The following is a 27,075-nucleotide window of genomic DNA, read 5'->3' as shown; positions in this document are numbered from 1 at the left end:
TGTGCGAAATCAAAGCACATGGTATTGGCGGTAATGTACTGGCGTGGATAGAGAATTGGTTGGCAGACAGGAAGCAGAGAGTCGGGATAAACGGGTCCTTTTCGGAATGGGAGCCAGTGACTAGTGGAGTGCCGCAGGGCTCAGTGCTGGGACCCCAACTATTTACAATATACATTAATGATTTGGATGAAGGAATTGAGTGTAATATCTCCAAGTTTGCAGATGACACTAAACTGGGTGGCGGTGTGAGCTGTGAGGAGGATGCTAAGAGGCTGCAGGGTGATTTGGACAGGTTAGGTGAGTGGGCAGATGCAGTATAATGTGGATAAATGTAAGGTTATCCACTTTGTTGGCAAAAACACAAAGGCAGAATATTATCTGAATTGCGGCAGATTAGGAAAAGGGGAGGTGCAACAGGACCTGGGTGTCATGGTTCATCAGTCATTGAAAGTTGGCATGCAGGTACAGCAGGCGGTGAAGAAGGCAAATGGCATGTTTGCCTTCATAGCTAGGGGATTTGTGTATAGGAGCGGGGAGGTCTTACTGCAAATGTTCAGGGCCTTGGTGAGGTCTCACCTGGAATATTGTGTTCAGTTTTGGTCTCCTAATCTGAGGAAGGACGTTCTTGCTATTGAGGGAATGCAGCAAAGGTTCACCAGATTGATTCCAGGGATGGCTGGACTGACATATGAGGAGAGATTGGATCAACTGGGCCTTTATACACTGGCGTTTAGAAGGATGAGAGGGATCTCATAGAAATGTATAAGATTCTGACGGGACGGGACACGTTAGATGCCTGAAGAATGTTCCCGATGTTGGGGAAGTCTAGAACCAGAGGACACAGTCTTAGGATAAGGGGTAGGCCATTTAGGACTGAGATGAGGAGAAACTTCTTCACTCAGAGAGTTGTTAACCTGTGGAATTCCCTGCTGCAGAGAGTCGTTGATGCCAGTTCATTGGATATATTCAAGAGGGAGTTAGATATGGCCCTTACGGCTAAAGGGATCAAGGGGTATGGAGAGAAAGCAGGAAAGGGGTACTGAGGGAATGATCAGCCATGATCTTATTGAATGGTGGTGCAGGCTCGAAGGGCCGAATGGCCTACTCCTGCACCTATTTTCTATGTTTCTAATTAAGTTTCACCTTTAAAGCAAGAGGTTTATGAGTTTAGAAGAATGAGAGGTGATCTTATTGAAATATATAAGATACTGAAGGGGCTTGATAGGGTAGGTGCAGAGAGGATGTTTCCCCACATGTGGGGAATCTAGAACTAGGGAGCATTGTCTCAGAATAAGGGGTCGCCCATTTAAGTGAGATGAGGAGGAATTTCTCCTCTCAGAGGGCTGTGAATCTGTGGAATTCTCTTCCCCAGAGAACTGTGGAGACTGGGTCATTGAATATATTCAAGGCTGAGATAGACAGATTCTTGAACTATAAGGGAGCAAAGGGTTATGGGGAGCGGATGAGGAAGTGGATTTGAGGCCAAGATCAGATCAGCCATGATCTCATTGAAAGGCGGAGCAGGCTCGAGGGGCCGTATGGATCCTATTTCTTATGTTCTTATTACTGTGCTCGATAAACAGCTGTTTCAATAGGTCTGTCCAGTGATTTAATAATGTTGAAAACTCATCACTTTTACAGCAGACCTGATAATTTTATCTCACATCGAGCGGGAAATTCTGAATCGTTTGAAACAAATAGGGCACAGTCCACCACTGGAAGTGACACCAGGCTTTGCTACTGTTTCAAAAGTTGGTTGTGACATATACCCTGAAGTTTAAATGAGGTGTTCCTAAGTACTGGTTCCTGGATAGCTGCCACAGGAGCACATTCAAGCTGATTGCAGCCCCCAGAGTGAATCCATTTTTATATAACCAATCCATTTATGCATTGTAGCAAAATTAACATTTTGCGCAATAACTTAACCCAGGACCGCAGCGCATAAATTAAGATCTGAGGTGCTGTATGTGGGGAACATTACAGTTGGAATATTCTGCCTGTCTCCTCCAATGAACCCAGCTTATTCTCGTCAAACGTGTTTGAATGCAAGATAAATTGATGAACTTGGGTCAGTGAGTTCAACAGCCAACTTTGTGCCTAACGTTATGAGTGAGAAATGATTCCTTCAAACATACAGGTTTGGATAAGGTAGACAAAGAAAGGCTGTTCCCATTAGCTGAAGGTACAAGGACTAGGGGAGGAGGGAGCATAGATTTAAGGTTTTGGGCAAGAGATACAGGGGGGATGTGAGGAAGAACTTATTTACGCAGCGAGTGTTAATGACCTGCAACTCACTGCCGACGCGGGTGGTGGAAGCAGAGACGATCAATGATTTCAAAAGAAAATTGGATAGGCTGTCGTGGGAAATAAACTTGCCAGGCTACGGGGATTGTGCCGGGGTATGGGACTGGCTGGATTGGTCATGTATGTAACCACAATGTGACACCATTATATTACTGTATACACTCAACCTAGATGCACACCTTGACCACAAGGGGTGAACTTGTGGGAGACACTCCTTACCTGATCACACAGGTATAAAAAGGGAGGTCCCACGCAGGGTCATCGTCTTGGGAGTCCTGTGAATAAAGAGTTAAGGTCACAGAGTGACCTTGTCCCCAGAATGTGCCTCGTGTGGTTTCATACTGTAGAGTAAGGACTTTACAGACTCGATGGGCTGAATGGCCTCCTTCTGTGCAGTAATGACTCTATGACACTATGGGTGAAATTCGGTTGGTTAGTGCCTCAGAGGGGTGCTAACGGGGAGCTAAGCCCCTCCCGCCCAAGCGCTGCGCTCAGCACCTCCCGCGAACTTCAGTGAAGGTTTAGCGGCGGCGCTGATAGTTTGCGCTATGCTCGCTAGCCCCACCCACTCGGTGACATCACCGAGTGAGCGACGCCCCCATAGCACCCTGCGCTATCTCCGGCAGTGAAAGCAGGCATCATGGAGAAGCTGCTGGGGCAGTATGTCCGAGGGGAAGCAGGTGGGCGGTTGAATTTATTTTGTTCCCATTAATGCATCTCTCCCAGATGCTGGACTCTGCTGTTTAGCTGCCTTGACTTTACCTTAACGTTTCCGGGTGGTCAGCTGACCTCCTCTTTCGGCGCTGGGATGCCGGTTTCCGAGCGCCAGAACTCGCTGGATAGCGCTCCTGGAATCGGGGTTAGCGCCCGGAGAGGGGCGGGGAACGATTCCCTTAGCGCTCCACTCCCTCCCTGGGGGCGCTAAAAACCAATATCCCGGTTGGAGGTGGTAAACATCGCCCGGCACTAAAGTTAGCGACCAGGCGGTGTCACCGCCTCAATGCGGGCGGTACCGAATTTCAGCCCCTATGACTCTATGTTCCTTTCTCTTCAGATTGACACATATGTGCAAGGTGCCATTGGTGCTCGTGTTGAAAATAATGTAACATTGTGCACGAAAATGGTATAAATCACGCTGTTTTTCAGGTCATTCGTCCTGGAATTCAATCCTGAACTGCCTTTTCCAACTGGTCATTATCACCATCATAGCTGAGCCTCGCCCTCTCCTCACACACGGACACCTCCCAGCACCAATCTCTGAGTGCCGTTCAGGGGGCAAGGAGGGTGGCTGGTTTATTGCCTACTCGCTGTCCCATAGTACTCCTTAGACTAATATCTTCTTCTGTGTCAGCCGTGGCTCAGTGGTCAGCACACACGCCTCGGAGTCAGAAGGTTGTGGGTTTAAGTCCCACTCCAGGGACTTGAGCACCAAAAAATCTAGGCTGACACTCCAGTGCAGTGCTGAGGGAGCGCTGCACTGTCGGAGGTGCCGTCTTTCAGATGAGACATTAAACCGAGGCCCCCGTCTGCTCTCTCAGGTGGATGTAAAAGATCCCATGGCACTATTTCGAAGAAGAGCAGGGGAGTTATCCCCGGTGTCCTGGGGCCAATATTTATCCCTCAATCAACATCACTAAAACAGATTATCTGGTTATTATCACAGTTCTGTGTGTGGGAGCTTGCTGTGCGCTAATTGGCTGTCATGTTTCCTGCATTACAGCAGTGGCAACACTCCAAAAGCACTTATTTTGCTGTAGTGCTTTGAGAGAACCGGTGGATGTGAAAGGTGCTATATAAATGCAAGTCTTTCTTTCTATAAAATGGGGGTGCACTTTGAACAAAAAAAAAATTGAATTTCCTCCTTCTTTGAAGAAATGTTTAAAATATTTTTTGATTTCTGTTCTTTGCAGTAATGTTCCATTCCACCGATGACTAAACACACAGAGCCTGCTGGCTCCAGTGGCTAGGTAGCACGGGGAAGGATTGACTTTATTCTTGAAGCATAGTTTGTGCGTCGCTTTTGGAGTGTGCTGAATGAGGGCTGGGTGGAAGACCGGCTGTTACAACAGACGCATAAATATAAAGGTCACTGCCTGTGAGCTGAACTGTAGGATTATGGTGTATTCTGAGACTGAGACAGACTTAGAATACAATTAAACTGTAAAACATTCCAGGGTATAGAGTCTGCAGGTAAAGGAATTGAAGTGGTTTCCTGATGTCTGTCTGTAGCCGTATAACTTCCATATGATAACTTCATGTCCTTTGAACCACTCTGACTGAAGTAATCAGATTGAGAGCAGAAAGGAATGTCTATTAGACAAGGTTGAAAGCACAAAAGCAGCCTCTGAACCATTTGATAACATGTGTTTGTCACAAGTTAAATGTTGGTTGAATCATACATCATTTAAAACTTTTTTAAAGAAAAAAGAAAGACTTGCATTTATATAGCGCCTTTCACGGCCACCAAATGTCCCAAAGCGCTTTACAGCCAATGAAGTACAATTTTGAAGTGTAGTCACTGTTGTAATGTCGGAACACCATTTATATACGAGCCACTCCACTTGGAGGAGAATTCACCCCATTTATTAGGATAGAGCAAGTCCCACAACATCAGAACAAATCCTCGTTCAGTCGCTCAAAGTTTATGTTTGCAATGTTTATCGTTGTAGCTGCGGGACCTTCTCTGGTGTGATGGGAAGGTCCTAGAATCATCGAAATTTACGGCCCATCGTGTCCGCGCCGGCCGACAAAGAGCTATCCAGCCTAATGCCACTTTCCAGCTCTGGGTCCGTAGCCCTGTAGGTTACAGCACTTCAGGTGCACATCCAAGTACTTTTTAAATGTGGTGAGGGTTTCTGCCTCTACCACCCTTTCAGGCCGTGAGTTCCAGACCCCCACCACCCTCTGGGTGAAGAAAGTTCTCAACTCCCCTCTAAACCTTCTACCAATTACTTTAAATCTATGCCCCCTGGTTGTTGACCCCTCTGCTAGGGGAAATAGGTCCTTCCTATCCACTCTATCGAGGCCCCTCATAATTTTATATACCTCAGTTAAATCTCCCCTCAGCTTCCTCTGTTCCAAAGAAAACAGCCCCAGCCTATCCAATCTTTCCTCACAGCTAAAATTCTCCAGTCCCGCATCACTGGTCTGTGTGCAGCCAGATTCAAACAGTTGGGCCCAATGTTGAGTACATTGTGTGGCAACTAATTCTATTGCCTACTGTTGGAATAGTTACTGAAACACCACTGTGCCTCTGAAAGTAAAATTCTCAGGCTCTGCAAAGTGGCGCAATGGGAACGGTAGCACAGTGGTTATGTTATTGGGCTAGTAATCCAAAGGCCTGGACTAGTGATCTAGTGACGTGAGTTCAAATCCTACCATGGCTGTGGAATTTAAATTAAGTTAATTAAATAAAGGTGCAATAAAAAACCTAGTATCAGTAATGGTGACCATGAAACTACCGGATTGTTGTAAAAACCCGTCTGGTTCACTAATGTCCGTCTTCTCCCCGTGGCTGAGGAGCTGCTCCCAGAGTCACAATGCGGATTCCGTTCACTAAGAGGTACAACGGACATGATCTTCACCGCGCGACAACTACAAGAGAAATGCAGGGAACAGCATCAACCCTTGTACATGGCCGCCTTTGACCTCACAAAGGCCTTTGACTCAACCGTGAAGGACTATGGAGCGTCCTCCGTTTCGGCTGCCCCCAAAAGTTTGTCACCATCCTCTGCCTGCTCCACGATGACATGCAGGCCGTGATCCTGACCAATGGATCCACCACAGACCCAATCCACGTCCGGACCGGGGTCAAGCAGGGCTGCGTCATTGTGCCAACCCTCTTCTCGGTCTTCCTTGCGGCAATGCTCCATCTCACGCTCAACAAGTTCCCCGCTGGAGTGGAACTAAACTATAGAACCAATGGGAACCAGTTCAATCTTTGTCGCCTCCAGGCTAGATCCAAGACCGTCTCATCCTTTGTCCTCGACCTACATTACGCGGATGACACTTGCATCTGGGCACATTCAGAGGCTGAACTCCAAGCCATCGTCAACACCTTCACTGAGGCATACGAAAGCATGGGCCTTACACTAAACATCCGTAAGACAAAGGTCCTCCACCAACCTGACCCTGCCACACAGCACTGCCCCCGGTCATCAAAACCCATGGCGCGGCCTTGGACAACGTGGACCATTTTCCATACCTCTGGAGCCGACTATCAGCAAGGGCAGACATCGATGACGAGGTTCAACATCGCCTCCTGTGCGCCAGCGCAGCCTTCGGTCGCCTGAGGAAGAGAGTGTTTGAAGACCAGGACCTCAAATTTGGCACCAAGCTTATGGTCTACAGGGCAGTAGTGATACCCGCCCTCCTATATGGCTCAGAGACGTGGACCATGTACAGTAGACACCTCAAAGCGCTGGAGAAATACCACCAGCGCTGCCTCCGCAAGATCCTGCAAATCCCCTGGGAGGACAGATGCACCAATGTCAGTGTTCTCAATCAGGCCAACATCCTCAGCATCGAAGCACTGACCACACTCGATCAGCTCCGTTGGGCGGGTCACATTGACTGCATGCCCAACACGAGACTCCCAAAGTAAGCGCTCTACTCAGAACTCTTACATGGCAAGCGAGCCCCAGGTGGGCAGAGGAAACATTTCAAGCACACCCTCAAAGCCTCCCTGATAAAGTGCAACATCCCCACTGACACCTGTGAGTCCCTGGCCAGAGACCGCCCTAAGTGGAGGAAGAGCATCCGGGAGGGCGCTGAGCACCTCGAGTCTCGTCGCCGAGAGCATGCAGAAACCAAGCGCAGGCAGCGGAAGGAGCGTGCGGCAAACCAGACTCCCCACCCACCCTTTTCTTCAACCACTGTCTGTCCCACCTGTGACAGAGACTGCAATTCCCGTATTGGACTGTTCAGCCACCTGAGAACTCACTTTTAGAGTGGAAGCAAGTCTTCCTCGATTTCGAGGGACTGCCTATGATGATGATGATTCACTGATGTCCTTTAGGGAAGGAAATCTGCCGCCCTTACCCGGTCTGGCCTATATGTGACTCCAGACCCACAGCTATGTGGTTGACTCTTAACTGCCCTCTGAAATGGCCCAGTGAGATACTCAGTTGTACCAAAACGCTACGTAAAACAAGGACTGCAGCGGTTCAAGAAGGCGGCTCACCATCACCCTCCCGAGGTCAATGGGGGATGGGCAATAAATACCGGCTCGGGAACGACATTTTTTTTTTTAGTTGCCAAAATTGCTTTGTGATGTAAACCTCATTCTCAGCACCAAATACCCGCCGTGCTCGGCTCGGCGTCAGACGTCAAATGGCGGTGTTCGGTTTCGGACTGCGATACCTCAGGTGCCGCTACTGTGGGAATGTAAGAGAAGCTGGAGCTACAAAGGCTGAGAAACCACATCATTGAATGAGGAGAGAATTTAGCCTCTTGTGGTTTGGATTGGACCCAGCTGTTCTTAATTTTCTTCAAGTTACAGTGAATACATTCGGGCATCTGTGAGAATTTCTTTCATCCGGCCTCTCAGGACTCAGTTGGTACTGTTCGTTCTGCCAGACTGCCAGAGGAAAGGTTACATCAACCACTGTGCCACTAACTAGTAGTTGCACAATACAGCGTTATTGCAATATTATCCAATATTACATTTAGTATTACTGGGTTTTTTTGTGGAAAGCGACCCATCAGGTAAAAGCCTAAAAGCAATAAATGAAGGATTACTTTCATAGAACCATAGTCGTTTAGGGGGCAGAAGAAGGCCTTTCGGCCCACTGTGTCTGTGCCGGCCGACAAAGAGCTAACCAACCTAATCCCACTTTCCAGCTCTTGGTCCATAGCCCTGTAGGTTACGGCATTTCAAGCACTTTTTAAATGTGGTGAGGGTTTCTGCCTCTACCACCCTTTCAGGCAGTGAGTTCCAGACCCCCACCACCCTCTGGTGAAAACATTTCTCCTCAAATCCCCACTAAACCTTTCACCGATTACTTTAAATCTATGTTCCCTAGTTATTGACCCCTCTGTTAAGGGAAATAGGTCCTTCCTATCCACTCTATCCAGGCCCCTCATCATTTTATGTGCCTCAATTAGGTATCCCCTCAGCCTCCTCTGTTGCAAAGAAAACAATCCCAGCCTATCCAATCTTTACTCATAGCCAGTCCAGGCAACATCCTCGTAAATCTCCTCTGCACCCTCTCTAGTGCAGTCACATCTTCCCTGTAATCTGGTGACCAGAACTACACGCAGTACTCTAGCTGTAGCCTAACTAGTGTTTTATACAGTTCAAGCATAACCTCCCTGCTCTTGTATTCTATGCCTCGGCTAATAAAGGCAAGCATTCCACATACCTTCTTAACCACCTTATCTACCTGGCCTGCTGCTTTCAGGGATCTGTGGGCCTGCACTCCAAGGTCCCTTTGTTCCTCGACACTTCTCAGTGTCCTACCATTTAATGTGTTTTCCCTTCTCTTGTTAGCCCCTCCCCAAATGCATTACCTCACACTTCTCCGGATTAAATTCCATTTGCCACTGTTCTGCCCACCTGACCAGTTGATTGATATCTTCCTGCAGTCTACAGCTTTCTTCTTCATTATCAACCACACAGCCGATTTTAGTATCATCTGCAAACTTCTTAATCATACCCCCTATATTCAAGTCTAAATCATGATGTATACCATAAAAAGCAAGGGACCTAGTACTGAGCCTTGAGGAACCTCACTGGAAACATCCTTCCAGTCACAAAAACACCCATCAACCATTAACCTTTGCTTCCTATCTCTAAGCCAATTTTGGATCCAACTTGCCACTTTGCTCTGGATCCCATGGGCTTTTATTTTCATGACCAGTCTGCCATGTGGGACCTTATCAAAAGCCTTTTCTAAAATCCATATACACTACATCAGACGCACTGCCCTCATCGACTCTGCTTGTTACCCCCTCAAAAAATGCAATCAAGTTAGTCAGACACGACCTTCCCTTAACAAGTCCATGCTGATTGTCTCTGATTAATCCGTGTCTTTCCAAATGAAGATTTCTCCCGTCCCTCAGAATTCTTTCCAATAATTTTCTGGTGGGTTACAGTGAAGAGTCTGTAATATTAACACATTTTAAAAAATAATTTTGGGAATATGGGCGTCGCTGTCCAGGCCAGCATTTATTGCCCATCCTTAATTGTCCTCGAGAAGGTGGTGGTGAGCTGCCTTCCTAAACTGCTGCAGTATTGTTTTTCCTAGCCGTTTGTTACAACTGAGTGTCTCGCTGGGCCTTTTCATAGGGGCAGTTAAGAGTCAACCACATTGCTGTAGGTCTGGAGTCACATATAGACCAGACCGGGTAACTGTTATGTCCAGAATAAAGTAATGTGATTGAGTACTGTAGACGTGAGTAAGTGTGACCTTAGTCTCTTTATTCTAACTCCAGAGTGTTAGTACAGCATGGGAGGCCTGCTTATATACGGTGCTCCCAAGGGATGCTGGGATCCCTTGGGACTCCAACAGATACGCCCTCTGGTGGCGGTAGAATGCTGGTTACATAGGGTTGCAACCATAACAGCAACGACGGCAGATTTCCTTCCCTAAAGGACATCAGTGAGCCAGATGGGTTTTAACGACAATCCGGTAATTTCATGGTCACCAACACTGAAACTTTTAAAGTTGGCTGTATTCAAGTCAAGGATCTTTGTTGGATGATTTCCAGCACATTTATGCGTTAAGCCATGCTCCTGGGGAGGGGCGGAGGGGGGAGGGGGGGGAACCTGTTTGTAGATATTGTTTCAAAGAAAAGTTATAGGCGCTGAAATTACATCATAGGGATTTCAGATGCTACGATAAGCATTTGTACTTTAATATCGCATTGGCCTAATGTCAGGACTGTGCAGACATTTTCTGTGAAGGGGAAATAAAATTAAATGCTGGGAATGGTAGATCGGGAAAGAGAAAGGCCAAGTGTGTGTTTCAGGTAGGTACTGACAGAGAGGGCAGAATGTTAACGGGGCGGGTTTGGGGCAGAGGGAGGGGCTAGGGCCACTCCAATCCAGGGCTGAGGGAAAAACAGACTATCTGGCCATTATCACATTGCTGTGTGTGTGGGAGCTTGCTGTGCTCAAATTGGCTGCCGCATCTCCCACATTACAACAGTGACTACACTCCAAAAGACCTTCATTGGCTGTAAAGCGTTTTGAGACGTCCGTCCGGTGGTCATGAAAGGTGAGCGGACAAGAATTTGGCAGATGGAGTATAATGTTGGAAAGTGTGAGGTCATGCACTTTGGCAGAAAAAAAAATCAAAGAGCAAGTTATTATTTAAACGGAGAAAGATTGCAAAGTGCCGCAGTACAGCGGGACCTGGGGGTACTTGTGCATGAAACGCAAAAGGTTAGTATGCAGGTACAGCAAGTGATCAGGAAGGCCAATGGTATCTTGGCCTTTATTGCAAGGTGGATGGAGTATAAAAGCAGGGAAGTCTTGCTACAGTTATACAGGGTATTGGTGAGGCCACACCTGGAATACTGCGTGCAGTTTTGGTTTCCATATTTACGAAAGGATATACTTGCTTTGGAGGAGCAATTAGGGATGTAAATGCCGGCCTTGCTAGCGATGCCCCATTCCCGTGAATGAATAATAAAAATAAAAGTCGGGCCCCACTTCTGCCACTCAAACAATCCACATCCTAGGTTCATCACCGTGTCCAAGTCACGAGGCTGGGGCCAAGGAAACTCTCTGGGGGAGAGGGGGCCATTTTTGGAGATGTCCCACCTGCCCCAGTGGGTGAGGTTCCGAGCAGAGACTCGACTTCCCTGCATCTCACCCGAAATGCTATCCCCGCCAAGCCCCCTGCACCCAACGCCTGTCGCAGGTTCAGCCCCCAGAGATTAGAACTACTCGCAATGCTTTAATCCTATTTTCTTTTTGTAGTTTTGCAACTTTGGCAGTCTGCCGCTGCACATCCACGATGGAAACGTCCTCAGCTGTTTTCATGTTGTTTTTGAGTCCACACCCTGCATCCACTCCTTTTAAATAAATGACTTAAGAAGCTAGTAAAAGAAGAAAATCGGACACTGTAGTCTGTTTGCTTTATGGGTTCTTTGCTTAAGAATTCCCAGCTACACATTTGCTGTCAACAACCAGCTGGTTTATGAGCAAAGGTTTAACAACCAAACTGAACCCAACCAGTTCATCCACCAGGCTCACGACTGCATGCCTCATCGTGGAGAACCTGAAGTCGATTAACTGGGGTTTTATTGAGTCTTGTGAACACCGCGTGACTGGCTAAGCCACTCACAGTGCAACAGCTCCACAGGGCTGTGGGCATTCTCACAGGGACATACACTACAGACACTAACTCAGTTTACCACCCCCCCCTCACCCCATCTCAAGCTCTCTTGAGGCACAAGAATAAAATAATTGGTGACAAAATCTTCACCAGCAAAAGCTTCAGCAATTCAGTAACCTTTTTAAGAACAAAGGAACATAAGAAATAGGAGCAGGAGTCGGCCATTTGACCCCTCGAGCCTGCTCCGCCATTTAATAAGATCATGGCTGATCTGATCACGGACTCAACACTTTGCTGCCTGTTTCCCATAACCCTTGAGTCCCCTGTAGTTCAAAAATCTGTCTATCTCCATTTAAATTTATTCAATGTCCCGGCTTCCACAGCTCTCTGGGGCAGAGAATTCCACAGATTTACAACCCTCTGAGAGAAGAAATTCCTCCTCAGCTCAGTTCTGAAGCTATGCCCCCTAGGTCTAGATTTCCCCCACGAGGGGAAACATCCTCTCTGCATCCACCTTGTCAAGCCCCCCTCAGAATCTTATACGTCTCAATAAGATCACCTCTCATTCTTCTAAACTCCAATGAGTACAGGCCCAACCTGCTCAACCTTTATTGACGGATCCCGAATGGAACTTAATGTTGAGAAATGGAGGGAAATAAATGGCCCTGAAATTCCTGGGTACCCACTCTGCCAGGCCAAGTGCAGCAGAGCAGAATCCCGGCCTGTCCGAGCCTGAAACCGTAGGCAACGTTCCGGTAATCAGGCGGTGTGCGTGGCCCCTTTAATCGACTGCGTGGCCCAATCGAAGCACTGCACATGCAGGAGGCCCAGAGAGCCACGCAGCCGCACAACTGGAAGTGAAAAAGAAAGACTTGCATTTATATAGCGCCTTTCACGATCACCGGACATCCCAAAGCGCTTTGCAGCCGATGACGTACTTATTGAAGTGCAGTCACTGTTGTAATGTGGGAAACGCTCCCACACACAGCACTGTGATAATGACCAGATCGTCTATTTTTGTTCGTTGATTGCGAGATAAATATTGGCTCCAGGACACTGGGGATAACTCCCCTGCTCTTCTTCGAAATAGTGCCACGAGATCTTTTACATCCATCTGAGAGAGCAGATGGAGCCTCGGTTTAACGTCTCATCTGAAAGACGGCACCTCCGACAGTGCGGCACTCCCTCAGCATTGCACTGGGAGAGTCAGCCTGGATTTTTGTGCTCAAGTCCCTGGAGTGGGATTTGAACTCACAACTTCCTGACTCAGAGGCGAGGATGCTGCCCACTGAGCCACGGTTGACACTAGCTCCACAACTTCAGCCGCTGAAGATCCATCATCATCATCATCAGAGGCAGTCCCTCGGAATCGAGGAAGACTTGCTCCCACTCTAAAAGTGAGTTCTCAGGTGACTGTACAGTCCAATACGGGAATTACAGTCTCTGTCACAGGTGGGACAGACAGTGGTTGAGGCAAAGGGGAGGGTGGGGAGTCTGGTTTGCCGCACGCTCCTTCCGCTGCCTGCGCTTGGTTTCTGCATGCTCTCGGCGACGAGACTCGAGGTGCTCAGCGCCCTCCCGGATGCTCTTCCTCCTCTTGGGCCGGTCTTTGGCAAGGGTCTCCCAGGTGTCGGTGGGGATGTTGCACTTTATCAGGGAGGCTTTGAGAGTGTCCTTGTAACGTTTCCTCTGCCCACTTGGTGCTCGCCTGCCGTGTTGGAGTTTCGAGTAGAGCGCTTGCTTTGGGAGTCTTGTGTCGGGCATGCGGACAACGTGACCCGCCCAACGGAGCTGATCATGCACTGAAGATAGAACAAGGATAGTTCCTGGGGTCCTTCCTAGTCCTCGTGGATCAGGACCACCGCAGGACCTGCTTTCGCCCATGAAACCATCGGACCAGCAATGTAATCATTTTATTCGTCAAATTGTTCCCTCGGAGGAAAAAGGTTTGGTGTTGGTGGAGGAGCGATCGGTTGTGGCCTGGTAGACATGGGTGATCGGGGATGATCAGATACTGGTCCTTACTCCCATTGGTAGAAATGTCATTTCTGTATATGGTTGGCCTGTTTTTCCCGGAGCATCTGGAAAATAAATTGACTATGTACCAGTGCAGCAGACACATTGATATATTGGCTTAAATCTTTATAGTATTTTTATATACGGCAGTTTCCTCTGTCAGTCTCACCTTCCAAAAGGTTGTGCCTTACATCCTGTGTATTGCTGGAGGGAGACCTGATGGAGGAGATCTTATAGAGGTAGTTAAGATTCTCAAAGGACGAGAGAAGGTAAACCCGGTACAGATATTTTCAGATGCGCTGAGGTAGCAAGGCGAGAGGCCACCGGTTTATCGCTGTGAAGGGCAAGTTTAAGACAAGCTGCCAGGAAGTATTTCTTTACACATCGTCTGTGTAGCCAATTTTCTGCGAGACAAGGTATTACACCCACAACTGTGCAACAGGCAACAAGAAAAGCACATGTCCCACAAGGCATCTGGTTCTCACATCGCAGAAAATGAGTTTCATTTCAGGTTGTGTATGTGAGTCTCTGAGGTGAATATTTTTAATCAGACTCACTCAAAGCTGAATCCCACCTAAGGAATGAATCTGAGATGAGCCTTATGTACAGAGGATTACATCGGATATAAGGCACGGAATCATCATCATCATCATAGGCAGTCCCTCGGAATCGAGGAAGACTTGCTCCCACTCCCAAAGTGAGTTCTCAGGTGACTGAACAGTCCAATACGGGAATTACAGTCTCTGTCACAGGTGGGACAGACAGTGGTTGAAGGAAAGGGTGGGTGGGACAGGTTTGCCGCACGCTCCTTCCGCTGCCTGCGCTTGGTTTCTGCATGCTCTCGGCGACGAGACTCGAGGTGCTCAGCGCCCTCCCGGATGCTCTTCCTCCACTTGGGGTGGTCTTTGGCCAGGGACTCCCAGGTGTCGGTGGGGATGTTGCACTTTATCAAGGAGGCTTTGAGGGTGTCCTTGTAACGTTTCCCCTGCCCACCTTTGGCTCGTTTGCCGTGAAGGAGTTCCGAGTAGAGCGCTTGCTTTGGGAGTCTCGTGTCTGGCATGCGGACAATGTGGCCCGCCCAGCGGAGCTGGTCAAGTGTGGTCAGTGCTTCGATGCTGGGGATGTTGGCCTGGACGAGGACGCTACACAGAAACAGGCCGTTCGGCCCAACCAGTCCATGTCGGCGTTTATGCTCCACTCGAGCCTCCTCCCGTCTTTCCTCATCTAAATCTATCAACATAACCCTCTATTCCCTTCTCCCCCATTGGCTTGTCCAGCCTCCCCTTAAATACATCGATACTATTCACCTCAATCACTCCCTGTGGTCGTGAGTTCATTAGCATTACATTTAGGAAATATGTTTGAGATGAGAAGTTTTAACCATAATGAAAACAATTAATTATAATACTAGAAGTCCTAGTCCAAATATTATTTTTAAGATGTTATAGTTATTGGCTGAAAGTTAACATTTATTTTCTGCCAAGCTCCAGATATTTAACTTTAAACAGCATGACCATTTTGCGTTTGGTTCTTTATTTATCATACAAACACTGCTGCTCCTGGCGCAAAGGACTCAGAGCAGAAAAATTGGACACCAAACAAAGAGGAAAAACAGGAAAAGGAGTTAGTGGGGTGGCCAGAAATCCAGTCAGAGCGGAGGATTTTAGAAGAGCAAACAGGACACTGGGAAGTTGGAGCAATTCAGAGGGCGAATAGCAGAGGTCACAGAGAGAGCAGCCAAGGACGGTGAACTGGAGAGACCGAGCATCAAGAATTAAAAGAAAGAATGAAAGACTTGCATTTATATAGCGCCTTTCACGACCACCAGACGTCTCAAAGCACTTTACAGCCAATGAAGTAGTTTTGAAGTGTAGTCACTGTTGTAACATGGGAAACGCGGCAGCCAATTAGCACGCAGCAAGTTCCACACACAGCAATGTGATAATGACCGAATAATCTGTTTTTGTTACGTTGATTGAGGGATAAATATTGGCCCCAGGACACCGGGCATAAGTCCCCTGCTCTTCCTCGAAATAGTGCCATGGGATCTTTTACATCCACCTGAGAAAGCAGACAAGGCCTCGGTTTAACGCCTCATCCCAAAGACGGCACCTCCGACAGTGCAGCACTCCCTCAGTACTGCCCCTCTTACAGTGCAGCGTTCCCTCAGTACTGCCCTCCGACAGTGTGGTGCTCCCTCAGTACTGCCCTGCCAACAGTGCAGCACTCCCTCAGTACTGCCCCTCTGACAGTGCAGCGTTCCCTCAGCACTGCCCCTCCGACTGTGAGGCACTCCCTCAGCACTGCCCCTCCGACAGTGCAGCGCTCCCTCAGTACTGCCCCTCCGACAGTGCGACACTCTCTCAGTACTGCCCCTCCGACAGTGTGGTGCTCCCTCAGTACTGCCCCTCCGACAGTGCGGCGCTCCCTCAGTACTGCCCGTCTGTCAGTGCGGCGCGCCCTCAGTACTGCCCCTCCGACAGTGTGGTGCTCCCTCAGTACTGCCCCTCCAACAGTGCGGCGCTCCCTCAGTACTGCCCGTCTGACAGTGCGGCACGCCCTCAGTACTGCCCCTCCGACAGTGTGGTGCTCCCTCAGTACTGCCCCTCCAACAGTGCGGCGCTCCCTCAGTACTGCCCGTCTGACAGTGCGGCGCGCCCTCAGTACTGCCCCTCCGACAGTGCGGCGCTCCCTCAGTAGAGAGATGTCAGAGGGTGCACGCAGAGTTGTACGGCTGGTGGAGGTGATTGAAGCAGAGCCCTTAAAATTACAGGAATTCAGTGGAGCTGGGCAAGGACAGGATTGATGTAGAACGATTCAAAATGTTAAAACCTTGACTTTTGGAAACTTTTGGCATTGTGATGAAGTGGCTGAGATCTCAGCGAACAAACTCTCAGATACTGGAGCTTGCTGTTGGCATCATCCATCCCAGATTATCCATCACTAGCTGGAAATGAAGCTAAGGCATCTGAAATGGCAGGACTGCAAAAATAACCAAAGAGACTCAGAATCTCAGCCGAAGGAGACAGCACTGGCCCAGAAATCTGCCTCGAGATCTGTTCTCTGAGATTTTAGCTTCGTAGTATTGTGCTATGAACACAGGTTGAATAGGATATTAAGAGATAGAAAATAGGTGCAGGAGTAGGCCATTCGGCCCTTTGAGCCTGCACCACCATTCAATATGATCATGGCTGATCATGCAACTTCAGTACCCCTTTCCTGCTTTCTCTCCATAGCCCTTGATCCCTTTGGCCATAAGGGCCACATCTAACTCCCTTTTGAATATATCTAACAAACTGGCCTCAACAACTTTCTGTGGTAGAGAATTCCACAGGTTCACAATTCTCTGGGTGAAAAAGTTTCTCCTTATCTCGGTCCTAGATGGCTTTCCCCTTATCCTTAGACTGTGACCCCTGGTTCTGGACTTCCCCAACATCGGGAACATTCTTCCTGAATCTAGCCTGTCCAATCCTGTCAGAATTGTATATGTTTCTATGAGATCCCCTCTCATTCTTCTAAATCCCAGTGAATATAAGCCTAGTCGTTCCAACCTTTCTTCATATGTCAGTCCTGCCATCCCGGGAATCAGTCTGGTGAACCTTCGTTGCACTCCTTCAATAGCAAGAGTGTCCTTGCTCAGATTAGGAGACCAAAACTGCACACAATACTCCAGGTGTGGTCTCAGAATCAGAAATGCTGAGAATACATACTATACATGTAGAGCAGGCAGAGCCCTTTAGTCCCGCCCCCACTTCCGGAGCGAAGTTAGCAGGGCGATGGGGTAAGAGCAGGGGTGTGGGACTAATTGGATAGCTCTGCCAATGAGCTGGCACAGGCACGATGGGCTGAATGGCCTCCTTCTGAGCTGAATCATTCTGTGATTCTGTATATAATAATAGAATCTGATTATCAAGGGTAAACTTGATGAATATCTGTATAATAGTAAACTAGTCAGCAGCATCCAACATAGATCCAGAAAGGGGAAGATGACACCTGACCACTCTCCTTAGCTTCTTGGAGGAAGTAGCACATCAATTGAGGAAAATCCTATGACATAGGAACAGAAACATTAGGAGCAGGAGTCGACCATTCGGCCCCTCGAGCCCACTCTGCCATTCAATAAGATCATGGCTGGTCTTCGACCTCAACTCCACTTTCCCGCCCGAACCCCATATCCCTTGATTCCACTCGAGTCCAAAAATCTATCTGTCATTTAGGAGAATGAGAGGTGATCTCATTGAAACATCTCAGATTCTGAGGGGGCTTGACAGGATCGATGCAGGGAGGATGTTTCCCCCGGGCTGGGGAGTCTAGAACCAGGGGTCACAGTCTCAGGATAAGGGGTCGGCCATTTAGGACTGAGATGAGGAGGAATTTCTTCACTCAGAGGGTGGTGAATCTTTGGAATTCTCTGCCCCAGAGGGCTGTGGAGGCTCAGTCGTTGAGTATATTCAAGGTTGAGAGATAGATTTTTGGACTCTCTGAATTTTATTTTTCTTTCTAAACTCTTACAATGGTAAAAAGAGGCCCTATTTCCTGCTTTTACCAAGTGTAAGAATTCCACGGGCATTCACTGGGCAAATAGCTCAACTCTCCACTTGCAGAGGCCCTTTTCCCGGTGTGCAGTGAATCCGTCAGGAAGACTATGTCCCCTAGTTCTAGATTCCCCCACGAGGGGAAACATCCTCTCAGCATCTACCCTGTCCAGCCCCCTCAGAATCTTATACGTTTCAATAAGATCACCTCTCATTCTTCTAAACGCCAATAAGTACAAGCCCATCCTGCCATAATTCCTCCAATTCACTTCCTTTCCAGTGTCAGCTGTGGCTCAGTGGGCAGCACTCTCGCCTCTGAGTCAGAAGGTTGTGGGTTCAAGTCCCACTCCAGGGACTGGAGCACATAAATTTAGGCTGACACTCCCAGTGCAGTGCTGAGGGAGTGCCGCACTGTCGGAGGTTCCGTCTTTCAGCTGAGATGTTAAACCGAGGCCCCATCTGCTCTCTCAGGTGGATGTATAAGATCCCACAGCACTGTTTCAAAGAAGAGCAGGGGAGTTCTCCCCGGTGTCCTAGCCAATATTCATCGATCAGTCAAAGTAACAAAACAAAGCAGATTGTCTGGTCATTATCACATTGCTGTGTGTGGGAGCTTGCTGTGCACAAATTGGCTGCTGCATTTCCTACATCACAACAGTGACTACACTCCAAAAGTGCTTCGTTGGCTGTAAAGCGCTTTGAGATGTCCGGTGGTCGTGAAAAGTTGCTATAGAAATGCAAGTGTTTTTTTCTTTGTGTGCAAGCTGAGTGAGACGAGAGGTCCTCCGGTTCCATGTAAGCATCCTTACAGGCGATCGGGAGTAAGATGGTTCGCAGGGTTGGCCTGATTACACGCTCCTGACAGGAGGAATCCGGAGCAGTGGCTGAGTGGCGTTACTTGGTGCCAGTAACCTGTGCTCTTTGTTTTCCAGGATCGCCGGCGACACAGCGCTGAACAAGAACATTCACGAGTCCGTCAGCGCACAAATCAGGAAGAACTTTGCTAAAAGCAAATGGAGGGTGAGCAGGTCCTCGTTCTTCGCCATGCAGAACTGCGATGGATATAATAAAGCACATGTCTTGTTTATAAAAGAGAAGATGCATCCAGTGGGTACAGGCGGATACAGTGGGCACAGGCGGATACAGTGGGTACAGACGATACAGAGGGTACAGATGGATACAGTGGGTATAGGCGAATACAGTGGGTACAGATGGATACAGTGGGTATAGGCGGATACAGAGGGTACAGATGGATACAGTGGGTACAAGCGGATACAGTGGGTACAGGCAGATACAGTGGGTACAGACGGGTACAGTGGGTATAGACGGATACAGTGGGTACAGACAGATACAGTGGGCACAGGCGGATACAGTGGGTATAGACGGATACAGTGAGTACAGGCAGATACAGTGGGTACAGATGATACAGAGGGTACAGGCGGATACAGTGGGTACAGGCAGATACAGTGGGTACAGGCGGATACAGTGGGCACAGGCGGATACAGTGGGTACAGGCAGATACAGTGGGTACAGATGGATACAGTGGGCACAGGCAGATACAGTGGGTACAGATGGATACAGTGGGTACAGGCGGATACAGTGGGCACAGGCGGATACAGTGGGTACAGGCAGATACAGTGGGTACAGACGATACAGTGGGTATAGGCGGATACAGTGGGTACAGGCAGATACAGTGGGTACAGACGGATACAGTGAGTATAGGCGGATACAGTGGGTACAGACAGATACAGTGGGCACAGGCGGATACAGTGGGTATAGACGGATACAGTGAGTACAGCCGGATACAGTGGGCACAGGCAGATACAGTGGGTACAGGCGGATACAGTGGGCACAGGCGGATACAGTGGGTACAGGCAGATACAGTGGGTACAGATGGATACAGTGGGCACAGGCAGATACAGTGGGTACAGATGGATACAGTGGGTACAGGCGGATACAGTGGGCACAGGCGGATACAGTGGGTACAGGCAGATACAGTGGGTACAGACGATACAGTGGGTATAGGCGGATACAGTGGGTACAGGCAGATACAGTGGGTACAGACGGATACAGTGAGTATAGGCGGATACAGTGGGTACAGACAGATACAGTGGGCACAGGCGGATACAGTGGGTATAGACGGATACAGTGAGTACAGCCGGATACAGTGGGCACAGGCAGATACAGTGGGTACAGGTGGATACAGTGGGTACAGGCAGATACAGTGGGTACATATGATACAGAGGGTACTAGCGGATACAGTGGGTACAGATGGATACAGTGGGTACAGTGGGCACAGGCAGATACAGTGGGTATAGGCAGATACAGTGTGTACAGATGGATACAGTGGGCACAGGCAGATACAGTGGGTACAGGCAGATACAGTGGGTACAGATGGATACAGTGGGTACAGGCGGATACAGTGGGCACAGGCGGATACAGTGGGTACAGGCAGATACAGTGGGTACAGACGATACAGAGGGTACAGGCGTATACAGTGGGTACAGGCAGAAACGGTGGGTACAGGCAGCTACAGTGGGCACAGGCGGATACAGTGGGTACAGGCAAATACAGTGGGTACAGACGATACAGAGGGTACAGGCTGATACAGTGGGTACAGATGGATACAGTGGGTACAGGCGGATACAGTGGGCACAGGCATATACAGTGGGTATAGGCGGATACAGTGGTTACAGGAGGATACAATGGGCACAGGGGGATACAGTGGGTACAGACGATACAGAGGGTACAGACGATACATAGGGTACAGGCAGATACAGTGGGTACAGATGGATACAGTGAGTATAGGTGGATACGGTGGGTACAGGCGAATACAGTGGGTACAAGCGGATATAGTAGACACAGGCGGCTGCAGTGGGTACAGGCAGATACAGTGGGTATAGATGGATACAGTGGGTACAGACGGATACTGTGGGTACAGGCGGATACTGTGGGCACAGGCGGATACAGTGGGTACAGAGGGATACAGTGGGTACAGGTGGATACAGTGGGTACAGGCGGATACAGTGGGTATAGATGGATACAGTGGGTATAGACGGATATAGTGGGTACAGGCGGATACAGTGGGCACAGGCAGATACAGTGGGCACAGGCGTATACAGTGGGCATGGGTGTATACAGTGGGCACGGACAAATACAGTGGGCACAGGTGGATACAGTGGGTATAGCCGGATACAGTGGGTACAGGCGAATACAATGGGCACAGGCAGATACAGTGGGCACAGGCAGATACAGTGGGTCCAGGCGGATACAGTGGGCACAGGCGGATACAATGGGCACAGGCGGATACAGTGGGCACAGGCAGATACAGTGGGTACAAATGTTGTCCCATTTGATATCTGCACAACTTAGAGTTTGATCTGCTGATTCAATCTGGGCAGGTTGGCGGTCTGTTGGCCCACGGCGGTCAATGCTTGTTCTGTGAGTGGTGGGTGTCGCACCTCGGGCCCCTCCAACACCTTTTCTTTTTCTGTGAGCACTGTGAGCATGGTTAAAGCAGACTGTGTCTCCTAAACACCAAAGCGTGTGCCTTTCCTGGTCTGCCGCCCTGCCTGAGTTGGCGAACCCCAGGTCTAACCATGAGCCCCGAGCGTGGTAAAGTGCCGGCTGGAGACACACCGTATGGTTGTACAGCCTGCTGACTGCCCCCAGCTCCGATCCTATGCCGGAGGCATGTTCGGGGCGGGCGGGGGGAAGGTGGGGGGAGGGGTTACGAATGGGAAACCCAGCGGTACGGGTTTCTCGATTGTCTTCTACATTCTTTCTGCGGATTCCCCGCCCGACAGCCAGCCTGATGGTTCGCTGGCTGCCAGACTAGCTGCCGGTCTGGCAGGAATGCCTGCCGGACAAGGCCGCAGCGAAACAACAGGTCGGGAGAGGGCGGCGTCAGGTGTCTAGTGGGTGGGGGTGGGGGTGGGGGGGGAAGATGGTAGAGAAGAGGGGTTGTGGGGGTAGGGTTCGATCGTGCACAGCAGGGGGTGGGTGAAGAGATCCGATCAGGGGAAAAGATTGCAGTGGGGGGGGGGGGGTGGGTGTGGCGATCTCCGACAGCAGCCCCCCCTCCCACCGCCCGCTCTCTCCAACTGCCTCCCTGCATGCTCTGACTCACCCCCCCCCCACCAATCACCGACTCCCCCCCCGCGATCACCGACTGACTCTCCGCGATCACCGACTCTCCACCCCCGCGATCACCGACTCTCCACCCCCGCGATCACCAACAGACCCACCGCAAAGTACAACTGCCCCTCCCCGCAGCGATCTCCTTCTGCAAACCCCTACTCCGGGTTTCCTGCCCCACAAACCCCCCCTCCCCCCCACCCTCTCCCGCTCTCTTCCCAGCTCCAAGTAAATATTGAGGTCTCCGTAATTCAATATATTCAAAAAGGAGTTAGATGTAGTCCTTACTACTCGGGGGATCAAGGGGTATGGTGAGAAAGCAGGAATGGGGTACTGAAGTTGCATGTTCAGCCATGAACTCATTGAATGGCGGTGCAGGTTCGAAGGGCCGAATGGCCTACTCCTGCACCTATTTTCTATGTTTCTATGTTTCTAATATAATCTCATTCTGGGGCAAACACAACGCTGGTCTGACTCTCTGTAAAATACTGAGGGAAGATTTCTTTGCCCTACTTGTATCGAAATCATTAACCCATTTATTAAGAGCATGTTAACAATTCTGTTGCACAATGCATAGAGTAAATCTTCCCAATTGTTCATGTGCTTTAAGATGGATTGTACATTTCTTTTGTAACGGAATACACTGGTCTCTATCATTTGCGGTTTATTCTATGTCCCCCCCCCACACCCCCCCTCACTAAGACGCGCATTTTTAGAGACGCGGGCTCCAAAACATTCCCTTTCCTTCGCATTTCTGAACTGAAATGTTATCTGGGTTTCAGCAAGCATTTAATGCTACAGCTGTTATACGACACATGAGGAGGTTGCACCTGGGCAGCAGTCAGGATGGATCCAATCTGAACACACAGACCAACCGCAAACCCAGCACTCCACTACCAGATGTCACTTCTCGTAAAGATTGTAAGTACTTTACTGCAGTCAATTGCATTTATTGCAGGGGGGGGAGGGGGAAGAGGAGAGGGAGTTTTTTTTTTCCAGGCCTACTGAATGATTCAGACCACACTCGGGCTGAATTCTGTCATGTCGCAGGAGACTTGTGCTCCCCAAGCCTCACAGAGCTCCAGAATATTTTTTAGAAATTTGGCTGCAGTGCGCGCAACATTTTCTCCCCCCCCCCCCCCCACGATCAGAAAATGGTGCTCAGCGCACGCCCGGCAAGGATCCACGCTGGCATCAAGTCAGGAAATTACCCGACTCATGCCTGGTGCACTCGGCCTCCTTAACTTTAGGAAAGTTGATTTTTTTTTTTATTCATTCCTGGGATGTGGGTGTCGCTGGCAAGGCCGGCATTTATTGCCCATCCCTAATTGCCCCTCGAGAAGGTGTGGTGAGCCGCCTTCTTGAACCGCTGCAGTCCGTGTGGTGAAGGTGCTCCCTCAGGTCAATGCCAGGTGGCCTGTCCAGTTTTATTCTTAATATTGTTGCTCAAAGTGTTTTTTTTGGATACATCTGAGTGTCTCGCTGGGCCATTCCAGAGGGCAGTTAAGAGTCAACCACATTGCTGTGGGTCTGGAGTCACATATAGGCCCAGACCGGGTAAGGGCAGCAGATTTCCTTCCCTAAAGGACATCAGTGAATCAGATAGGTTTTCTTAGTAGTTTCACCATTACTGATACTAGCTTTTTAATTCCAGATTTATTTAATTGACTGAAGTTAAATTTCCCCCAGCACCATGGTGGGATTTGAACTCATTGTCTACCAGATCACCAGGCCTGTGGATTACTAGTCCGGTAACACAACCATTGTGCTGCGGTACCCCTATTCTTGAGTCCTTCACACCCTTGCTCCTGTTACTAATCTGGGGTCTGTTCCAGTCATTTTCACAGTGACGGAGTCAAACTGAGCACTTGGTCAGTAATCGGCCTCAGCGCGTACATGCACTGGGTGCAGACCAGAAGAAAAACCATCGAATAGAGAAGCAACAAATAAATACAGCTTTTTTTAAAAATTGCACGTAAAATAGCTCCTGTAGTGCCCCAGTGATTAAATGGTGTGGTCCCCGAACCCTGCAGAGTGTGCAAGTAAAGCTCCTTCTGTTCTGTCCCGACGATTTGTCTCAGGCTCAATCCTGAGTGCTGAGGAGATCCCTTTGGCACCCATGTGATACTTCCTAATTCCTCACACCCACCTTGTGGCTTCTCCAATGAGATTGGCAATTTCCTGCCCCCTGCATTTCCTACATTACAACAGTGACTACACTTCAAAAGTCAGCTACCCCAGTTTTGCATAAAGAGGCTCCAGAGCAATATTCCACTTTAAGCTGTGCAGCCATGCAGCGATCTGGAGGTCCTGCGCAGGCCGCTCAGAGGCTTTAGAGTGGAGAAAAACACGCATGCGCGGTCACTGGAATGGACCACACGGCCGCTTAAAGGGGCAGCGCACCGAAAGAAATGAGTGAGAAGATCGCTCCTGAGGCAGTCATAATCCCAGTTTGAATGCTAATAAATCATTTGTGCCCACAAAGTACTTAGTCTGACAATGGCGGACGGAATTGCTCTGTGTGCAAGTAAAGAAACTTTACTCTGCTTAACGGTTCTTGGGTTTTTAATGACCGTTTTATAGAAGACGCTTCCTTCAACTTTACCCTGTGATCTTTGTGAATTTCTGCAGATGTTTTTCTGAATACTTTGGTTTGACGGGTATCGCTCAGCACATTTAAAAAGTACTTGGATGTGCACTCGAAGAGACGTAACCAACAGGGCTACGGACCAAGAGCTGGAAAGTGGGATTAGGCTGGATAGCTCTTTGTCGGCCGGCGCGGACATGATGGGCCAAAATGGCCTCCTTCTGTGCCGTGAATTTCTATGATTCTGTGTTATCGATGACATCATTAGGAGAAATTAGCCGGAACTTTCTAAGCCTATGATGTTTGGTTAAAAGCAGATTAACCAAAGGTTGTTCAAGTTAATCAGAATTGATTTGAATGTTGATTTTTGCCAGAGTGCTGACTAGTGTTCCCTGTACTCTGCTCTTTGTTCTGCGTGGCCTGTTCCTTTTAATGCATGGTCCCTTTAAATTCCGACATTTACAGTATAAAAGCTGGTGAAAAGCCTACGTGGGACTTTGCAGATTACTGTGAGACCACGCAGTTTAGGGGTAACATTGACCCTGACACTGATCAACGTGCTCGCTCAAGGTTCACGGGTTTTTTTTTAACTAAACCCCCCTTTTTTTTTCTCTGTTTCCCAGGGCAGCCGGTAATCATTCAGCCACCCAGCCCCTATCTAGACTCATCTTTTGTTTCCTAACTTCTGCCATTACCATCTCAATGTGGCCCATCGCCCCTTGTGTCTCTCTAATCTCTCCTGTCTTCCACCCTATCACAGACCTTCCCTTTTGTTCTTTCCTCCCCTACCAAACTTTCACTGCCCCCTTGCACTTCCTTAAGAATCTGTTACGTTTCGAACTATTGCCGGTTCTGACGAAGGGTCGCCGACCCGAAATGTTAACTCTGTTTCTCTCTCCACAGACGCTGCCTGACCCGCTGAGATTTCCAGCAATTTCTGTTTTTATTTCAGATTCCAGCGTCCGCGGCATTTTTGCATTTGTTATGGTAAAAATGAGTCTAATTGGGTTTCTTTTCTCCCCCCCGCGGGTTTCCCTGCAGGCATATCTCCGTCCACTGCCTGTAGTCTAGCGTCTGCAACATCTTCTCCCTCCGTTATTTCACCCGTGGGTTCAGAGCGATGTACGCGGTCCACCACAATCACCACAGTGCATACCGGGAGCAAATGACCAGCTGCTCCGACAAAGTCAGACAAGGGAAACAACATCACTGTGATGCATCCCAGAATTCAAGCGATTTCACCCTGCCATGTGCACTGAAGCCTCGTGGGAACCCAGGAAAGATTTTTAAAGGCCATATTTTATACTGTAACTCTTATACAATACATGTACCATTAACTGCATAGAATCATGTGCTGATTGATTTAACAGTATCTGGTGCTGTGCATATGAGTCTAGCAACGTTTCGTTTCACTTTGTCCAAAGTCAGCGGTTAAAACCATTTTCCCAGTAATTGTGCAAAGCCTTGCTCCGAAATCGTAGCATTTCTCCTGTGTCTCTGTTTTCCAAGGATTGAGACATTAACTGGATCGCACAAGTCATTGCTTATCTATTGTGTTCCTGTTGCTTCCTTTATCTTACATGGTACTTCCTCCTTTTACACACAATAAAATGCAGATCCCCTCGTACTGTAATATTGTGCAAGCTGTAACATTGTGATAAACAGCATTGAGCTGACAGAGCCAGTAACAGAGATGCTGTGATATAAACCTGTTGAGAGGTTTAAAATGTTATATACTAAAACATGTGTTGTCCTAAAATGGACAAGGACTCTTAACTCTACAGGGCTAGAATATGGTGTCACCTTTGCTAATTCCGGCTTTAGCGCGTGTCTCTAGCTGTACATATAATAAGCCATCTTAAGTTCACTGAGTTTGTAGATTATCTGCCAATATCACATTGTTATATTACATCCTTCTTAATCACATCTTTGTGCTTTTAGTTAACGTTTTGTAGTAACGTTCAGTATTAGTCTGTCTGCCTGGGATAGACCAATCCAAACCTAATTAGATATTTATATATATATATATATATATATATATATAGAAAAGTAAGGCACGACAAGAATTAGTTTGGTCTTTCTCAAAGGTCTCTTGTAGGCAGAAAGATCATAGAAACTAGCTAAACGATTTTGACACCTCATTCAAAAATAAGCATATGTGCATTTAAAGCGCCCCCCAAGGAAAGCGTGGTCCTGTTAAATCTAAATCTGT

The 27,075-nt window shown here is 48.6% G+C and overlaps 1 protein-coding gene across 1 annotated transcript in view; it reads left to right on the top strand.

Annotated features, from left to right (window-relative positions):
- The window catches only part of camk1da (calcium/calmodulin-dependent protein kinase 1Da), a 602,900-nt gene extending 576,868 nt beyond the window's left edge, over positions 1-26,032 (top strand). Inside the window, exons 9-11 of the mRNA XM_070896562.1 lie at positions 19,072-19,159; positions 23,059-23,197; positions 25,905-26,032. Of these exons, the coding sequence (XP_070752663.1) occupies positions 19,072-19,159; positions 23,059-23,197; positions 25,905-26,032 (355 nt within the window). The remainder of the gene's footprint in view (positions 1-19,071; positions 19,160-23,058; positions 23,198-25,904) is intronic.
- The last annotated feature ends 1,043 nt before the right edge of the window (positions 26,033-27,075 follow it).

The sequence above is a fragment of the Pristiophorus japonicus genome, chromosome 13 (genome assembly GCF_044704955.1).
Source record: "Pristiophorus japonicus isolate sPriJap1 chromosome 13, sPriJap1.hap1, whole genome shotgun sequence".
NCBI classification, from domain to species: Eukaryota; Metazoa; Chordata; class Chondrichthyes; family Pristiophoridae; genus Pristiophorus; species Pristiophorus japonicus.
The sequence above is the reverse complement of the archived record's forward strand: the minus strand, read 5'-3'. Positions and strand labels throughout refer to the sequence as shown.